The sequence below is a fragment of the Pyrus communis genome, chromosome 14 (assembly GCF_963583255.1).
Source record: "Pyrus communis chromosome 14, drPyrComm1.1, whole genome shotgun sequence".
Lineage (NCBI taxonomy): Eukaryota > Viridiplantae > Streptophyta > Magnoliopsida > Rosales > Rosaceae > Pyrus > Pyrus communis.
In genome coordinates, this window is record NC_084816.1 from 17,293,249 (window position 1) to 17,300,957 (window position 7,709).

Below are 7,709 nucleotides of genomic sequence, written 5' to 3' on the forward strand. Positions count from 1 at the left end.
CATCAACATTTCTCCCTGCAATTGTCCTGCAAACTATTACATTTACGTTCTTCCTCCTTGCGATGGAACTGGTGTCGTCGCTGAAGTCCTCGCTACTTGTACTCAATTGATTGTCATTCTTCACTCTGCATTCTGTGTCAAAGTGTGACTGAATTAGCTCAAAACTTACAGAGCTCGGATACTCGCTTCAATTCCCCATTGCGACAGGCCATTGTTGTGCCGTTACCATAGAATCTCAACAGCTCGTTTCCATGTACCGTGCTTCTTAGATGCCTCGTAAATTCTCTCTTTGGATATCTTCATCATTTCTCTGTACAACGGTTACAACCTTTTGAGCGTTTCTATGGAGTTCCACACCCTCAGGACGGTTTTGATCCTGCTTGACGGCGTTGAATGTTGCTTCAGCCCCATCGTTTCCTTGTGGGAAATATAACCTTATCTTATATTGACTTGCGAATTCATAAATTTGCACATACATTAAAGAGGGACCTTCGTTAGTCCAAATCCTTTTCCTTTCTTTTTTATTACACTTATTCATAATCCCTTAATCCGGTAAAATCCATCACTTTTAGAAATCCTTTAAAATCGATGATTTTTTTTAATACATAGACTTGTAAAATTCTTTAAAATCTTAATTGAATAGGATTTTTATTGCTTTTTATAAACTCCTCTTGATTCCTGATGATTACCTGAAACTTTCACAAACTCATTTAAAATCCTGACTGAATACAACACTCGAACCATTAATTGCGGGAGGGCATCCCTACAACTTATCTTCGACTCCATCATTTTACGATGCATTATACTTCTTGCATCTACATTTAGGAAAACTTTATCATCTACTGCAGCAACAGACAATATCATCATTTCAGACGCAAATGGCACAAATGACACCAAACTGCAACGTGCTCCGGCATCTACCTCTGCTCAAGCTTTAGCAATAGCACTCACCATGCCGAGCAAACTTAAGGCTCTAAAGCGGCAGCTCGGTGAGTACTAATTATACTTTTAAAATCCCGTCACAAACGCGAAAAGAAACAAAATTTTCTTGTAATAATTGAACATTTTAAGCATTTGAATTACAACACATGGTGTAAAAGACTCTGAATATAATATTAATATTGATTCATATGTGTATATGCTAGTATTCCCTGACAAGTTAATGTTACAAATACATTACTTGGACAGAGAAGGCTTTCTGTAGCAGGCACCTAATTATAATACCTCTTTTCTTTGAAATAGACATACCTTTGTTTTTATTTTTCGGTCTGAAACTGAGATGCCCTTTTAACCTTCGCCTGTGCCGAAAGAAGGGGAGAAGCAGCTTATTTCTGTTGGCTTCATCGTAAGAAATTTCACGGACCTGTTAGTACTCTTCCCATGTTCTGTGGATATGGGTATGAGGAATGATTTAAAGGTCGAATTTCGATGCTGCGTGATTCACTTGGGTTTTCCCTAGATCCATACTGATTCATGCCACCATTAAGAACACCATAGTATGTCGAAACAGGGGTATTTTGAGCAACCCTGAAATTGGAATTCGTGTGAGATTGCCGTTCCACAAGATCAGAGTGCAGTTGCAGGTGCTCGTTGGTTCTAATTTCGCCACCAGAGGTCATTCCAACACCAAGATCAAGGCTTATGGTGTCACTTTCTTCCGGTCTAATTCTCGACAGGACATTCACAGTTGTTGGTCCTGAAGTGTCATGGCTACTAGACTTTGCAGTAGGGACGTCATGATTATGTTTCCCTTCATATGTAGTTATAACTGCTTTTGGATCATGCGATGCCCTCTCCACATGTTTTCTAACAGGGCATCCAGCATTGGTGCACTTGTAATAGCTCCTGCATAACACATGACAACAATGAGAAACCACATAAATCTTTTGGGAATTGCAGTTAACAAAGAGTCGAGCCATATAGTTCATACACTTACTTTAAATTAAAGGTAGTAACTAGTTATGAGTGCTTCTATTATCACCCCATTTTATATATTTGTGGTATGTTCTTAATCCGATTTGTAATTAAAGTTTACCATGACGTCAATTACCTAAAAAGACAAAAAACAAAAAAAAAATAACAAAAAAACAAAAAAACAAAAAAAAAATAAACAGAGAGCAAGTTCTTTGGAATATTGGGGGTATTGCAAGTTGTGTTTTTCTATTTAAAACAAAAAGAAACAGTGCAGGGTGGAAATAGAAACACTTCCTAGTTATTCAGAACCACCATTGTGATTTACACATATACGATGTCCAAATACAGCACGCAGCTAATTAGTAAACAAGCATGCTCGAGGTTTTTCTACAATGCTAGAGGTTACATCTGTGGTTAAAAGTTATAGGCTAGTTCAATTTTGGGAAGAGATCTTGAATTATTCTTTTATTCCTTGTTTCTTCAAGAAGATTTTTGATAGACCTTTTACACAGTTAGTGAAGTCAAGCTTCGGGCCAATTGAGCAATATTCAAAAGTACCACGACAATCTCGGTGAAAGTACCATTGTTCAAGACTTCTTTCTGAATATTCACTTTAAAGAGCAGAGTCTCAGTTAAACTCTTTAATTTCATAGACGAAAAAGGGGGAAATGGCTGGGGAGATGAAGGCAAGTTTCGGTTAAACTAATTGGGAAGAACTGTCAAAGTACCAACAAATAATTGCATATTTGCCTGCACGATTAATCTCTAAAGACATCAACTGTCAGACCCAGTGCTTATACTATATTTAAGAAAATTATCTAAATTTCTTCCTGGAGCATGATACGGCCAGAGGAGGGTGGGGGAGTGAATTGCCATAGGCCGTCCATACAAGATCGTGATAGTTCAAACAACAGCTGCCATAGCAGAGACATTGGGCTTACTTTTTGCATGAATGTTATTGTTCCCACCTACCGTAGTTTTCAGAATAGTCCATTAACCATAACAGAAGAAAGCCCAACTACTTTATGAGTAGTCACAAAGTTATCAAATCAGCACTGAAGCTACATCTTGAAACAGATGAAATTCAGTGAGAAGTAGCCTAGCCATACCTTGGATTAGGATTTCCCCTTACCACTTTCTGACCATATTTGCGCCAGCGGTATCCATCATCTAATATATCAACCTCACTGAGAGTCTGAACAACAACTCGTGGTTCTCGGATAGGCTTAACAATTGGTGTGATATCAATGCTACCGACATCCATCCTCCTGCTCAACAAATTTGACAACTTGTTAGTTAGGGAAAATGAACAACACTAGAAAAACATAAGCATTTCTTGAATATTTATACCTCCTTTTTGAGAATTGGTCATCCTCATCAACCTCATCTGGCAACCTATTTGACAGTGAGCCTGTGCCTTCTACACTATCATCATTGCCTGTGATAGGAGAGAGCTCAGGAGTACTATTTGGCTCATTGTTACTAGACATTTGCCCATAAATGCTGGATGGTTTGTCTACAATTAGAGAAGAAAAAACAAAATTAGAAGAGATGATAGAAGAACATTAGTTTATTTGTTAAATAGCTTATGAGAATTACTCTGACGCTTACCATCTTGACCAGTCAATGATGAAGCCTTGTCAGATCTTTCTTCTTGAGCAGGCATCATAGCACCAGTATTATATCGTCGACTTGGTTGAGGCTTAGGATGATCATGTGTACCCTTGTAGATAATCTCTGTTATCTGTCCATCATGAGATCGCTCAAATAGCTTCTTCACTTCACAATTAGGATGGGTACATTTGTAATAACTGCGAGGAAATTCACTCCCTTTAACATGCTTTTGTCCATATTTTCGCCAGTTATACCCATCATCAGAGGATATTACTGAAGGCCCATTTCCTTTGTTATCACCCTGAGATGTTTGGACCCCAGGATGTGGATGTTCCCTCTGTGTTAAGTCACCCGAATCATCTTCCACGGGTGCACTAGCTCCTCCAGTGTGAACAGGTGCAGATAAACTCAATTCATTTGAAGAGACTGCCATCTCATTTTTAGCCAAAGTTGGTGATGCATGTGATTGAGGCTGAGCTTGACCTGGGACTTGCACAGGCTGCTCATTCCTATAATGGTTATAATCTGTAGTAACCTTGAATAATTGTAAAGCATTAGGCAACCAGTATTCTACAACCACTTTGGCACACTTGTAGATATATAAAGAACTTGAATAAAGACATATCATTGTTCTACAATTTAGAAAGAAATACGACGGTCCATCTCAACGAGAGTCTAGCACTAGAAAACATTGTTTCTTATAAAGCATCCTTAAGAAACAATATCGAAAAAAAGCCAAATAAAGTATATTTCACACTAACAAATTTAATTACTCATCATACAGCACTTGATAGACAGAAAAGTACTGAAACAATAATGGTAAGAGATTAAATAAATCAGTTAATCTTCAGAATACGATCATATAAGATTTTGTAGCATCAAGTAGACATCCACTGAAGTTTAAGCTAGAGCACAAAATTGGCCAAAGACCAATCAGCTAAACTTAGGATCGAGGCCACCATTTAATTAGTATCTTTCCTCACATACATAAAACATATCAGTCAAGGACGCAACTAATGAAAGAATAATGGACAACTAATCCATACAAATTACCATATTTGGTATAGCATGGGGCTTAAACTCGAAGCTTCCAGAATTTCTTTCATCCGAGGTATTGAAATCTGAACAAACTGTGGTTGCTGAGTATGTAGTAGAACTCAGAGATCCGTACAACATTTGAGGCTTCAAAAAGGACCCAGTAGTTGGGGAAGGTTCTGCCTGCAAGACCAGAAAAAGTAGAAATCAAGAAATATGTCACAAAATTCCTGGTCCAGATACCTTTTAATCAAGCAATGAGGCATGTAGAGAAAAGGAAAATCTCGTAAAACTAGAGCAGGAGGAAATAAAACTCTTCATGAAACAAAGCTATAAGGAAACTTGACAAGAAAATGTATCCCCATGAGCTATCCCTGCAACTTTGAAGCCCTTTTAATTTGATGGAAAGAATTTGGCAGTACTTTGGCATGCTGTTACATATCTGTCCAATAACAGGAAACTCTGAGAATCACTTGGGCATGATCGTGATTGGCATCTCTTAACAGAGATGGAATTTGTGCATCCAGCATAGATTACCAAAATATTCTAACAAGCTCGTCCATTACCAGCAAAAATGAAACAAATACTATTAAGGAAGATAAACATATCTTAAACAAACCCACTGAAGATGAAAGAGCGATTATTTAGACCGATTACCCAGATAACTGAAGTTATAGCAATAAGCTTCGAACAAAAAATGTCATCTCCAATCACAATTAGAACAATGAAGGGTCATAGCCCCTATAAAAACACATGCCGATCACAACTTTTAACAGCACCTTTACCCACACCCTTTACCCACAATCTCTCTAGACTCCCTATACCTCCTTGCTGATGCATTTATTCCTTATTCTACATACACAAATAGAAACCTTTTTGTCATACTTGAATCCACTGCCAACGGTAAACAATGACAAGCAGAAAGGCTAGAACCCACCAACAAAGCAAAAAAGAAGAGAAGAAAGATTCATTATGTGAAAATACAAACACTGTCAATAGTAACAAAGAACAACAAAGTTCATAGACTTGTAAGTGAAAGCCCCATTACTCCTGAAAGCAATTGCTTTCGAACAATCTATACGGGCATAAAGAGAAAAGACCCCAATAGGCCAATACTACCATTACATTACTCTCAAACAGCAACAAAGCATCAGAATCTCGGGGTCCCATCTGAAGCACCCACATATAAAATCTCACTGCCATTGGCATAATATAAATTAAATCAAGCACTCGCAGCGAAAGAAGGAGCATCTTCTTAGCTCACTCATCATCAACATCACATCATCTTCTTAGCTTACGCTGTAATGCAACAATATAAACAAAAATAGTAATTGGAATTTTGAAATTTTTCTGAAAGAAGGAGCATCTCTTAGCTCACTCATCATCAACATCACATCAGTTTTAAGTCCTCCAAATTCCCCACTATCCCATATATACCACGTGGTAAAATCTCAGGCCGTCAAACCCATTTCCCTTATCTACCCATTGTTTGGTTACCAAGAAAATGGCCAAGAAAAAGTTCAAAATCGAAACTTTTTCACTCCCAAATCAGAAGCTCAGCTACTAAGGCAGTAAACTAACTTCAACACTTGAGTCCCTACCAATTCATTTTCCCAGCAACCAAACAGAGTCTTACATTTAATTCAAAAATTAATAACTAAACAGAAGAAATTAAGCAGCCAAACGCGGCCTAACATTCAAAAGAGCATTTGCTTTTTGCTCCCCAAAAATAGAAATTTAATTAAAATTAAAAAAAAAAGAAAAGATTAAGAGGATCGGAAAACGACGTCGAAGCGGACGAACCTTCATGTTGGAGAGGAGGACGGGGGACTCGAGAAACGACGTCGGACTGAGGCCGGGAGGGATAGTGAGGCAGGGGGACCTCGAGATCGGAAGCTTGGCCGGGGACATGAGCTTGTACTTGGCCCCACCGGAAGCAGCAGCAGAAGAGTAAAAGGCCGGCTCGGAGCTGGGGTGGAAATATGTTAGACCCGGATCGACGTCATCGGAGGGTCCGGATGGGTGGTCGAGTGCGGTCGAGTCCATTGGAGGGCTGGTGGGTTAGCGTGTGGTCTGATGGAGTCAAGGGAAGAGGGGACTACTGGGTTCGCTTTTGTTCAGAACAGGGGAAGAGCAGGGAAGGGTAAAATGGTAATTCGGAATGTTTTTGTCACAGAGAGTGAGAGAGACGCATGTTGACTTGTTGCATTGGATCTCTATTCCTCTGCGTACCGACTAAAAATCGTGCAAGAGTGTAAACTGAATTGTGATTTTTGTGCAAACGTGGATTACATCAGTTGATTATAAGCAATGAATCAACGTAATCGAGATCAATGCTAAGTTAGAATTCGATACTAAACTTCTTAAGAAAATAATCATATGCAAATAAAGTGGTATTGAAATCGACGTCTGCTAGTATCTATTCGTAGAAATATCGTTATCCAAGTCTAAGATTGCATTGGGTTGGATCAAATAAAGTGGTTTCCAAGTTGGAGTAGGGAGCTATATCCAGAAAACCTAATTTAGAGGCTCAGTCTTTGGAACCATATTTGATATTTCAGTCGTAAGTGCAAGCATTGGTTTTGAGTCAAGACCAAAACAAAACACTAATGTAGAAAAAGAGAAAAGAATCTCAAATATGAGAATTTATGTAACAAACCTCCATTTATTTGAGTCAAAAACATAGATTATGATTAAATTCCATATCATAAATAGCAAAATTGAAGTGGCAAAATGTAGTTTTTTTACAAGTGCAGATGAATACTACTAGATCGTAATACTAAGTGACACAAAATGTAGCTTCCTCTACACAAAGTATAATTCCATACGCATGTATAAATTTTTTTTTTTTTTGTGTTTGTAATAATTTATTTTATCTGTCCAACAGCAGAATCAATTATTAAGTTGGTACTAATATTAATGAACGGTTAAATTGAAAATTTAGCCCATTCCATATGTGAAGTTATGTCGTTATACTTTTTCCCACCCCTATATAAAATGACAGTTTTAGTTATGTTGTTATACTTTTACACAATCTCACTTTGCCTCGTACACTATATTATATCATACATTATCTTATGTATGCTTTTTTGTTTCCCCACTTTATCTAGACCTAGCAAACGAGTCGTTTTTATGTCGTTTTGTGT

At 37.9% G+C, this 7,709-nt stretch overlaps 1 protein-coding gene across 1 annotated transcript; it reads right to left on the reverse strand.

The window, feature by feature from the left end:
• Positions 1-1,033: 1,033 nt before the first annotated feature.
• On the reverse strand, positions 1,034-6,836 carry LOC137716354 (probable WRKY transcription factor 20). The gene is made up of 6 exons (XM_068455793.1): positions 6,367-6,836; positions 4,582-4,746; positions 3,526-4,063; positions 3,265-3,430; positions 3,024-3,182; positions 1,034-1,845 (listed from the first exon to the last, which is right to left on the reverse strand). The coding sequence occupies exons 1-6, from the start codon at positions 6,607-6,609 to the stop codon at positions 1,356-1,358; spliced, it is 1,761 nt and encodes a 586-aa protein (XP_068311894.1). The 5' UTR covers positions 6,610-6,836; the 3' UTR covers positions 1,034-1,355.
• Between the last annotated feature and the right edge of the window lie 873 nt (positions 6,837-7,709).

Excerpts from the sequence above, each read along its gene's own strand:
- LOC137716354 (XM_068455793.1), bottom strand. The coding sequence starts at position 6,609 with ATGGACTCGACCGCACTCGACCACCCATCCGGACCCTCCGATGACGTC. Across the intron at positions 4,747-6,366 it reads TCCTCCTCTCCAACATGAAG|GCAGAACCTTCCCCAACTAC; the intron begins GTTCGTCCGCTT and ends CTGGTCTTGCAG. Across the intron at positions 4,064-4,581 it reads CCCATGCTATACCAAATATG|GTTACTACAGATTATAACCA; the intron begins GTAATTTGTATG and ends CAATTATTCAAG.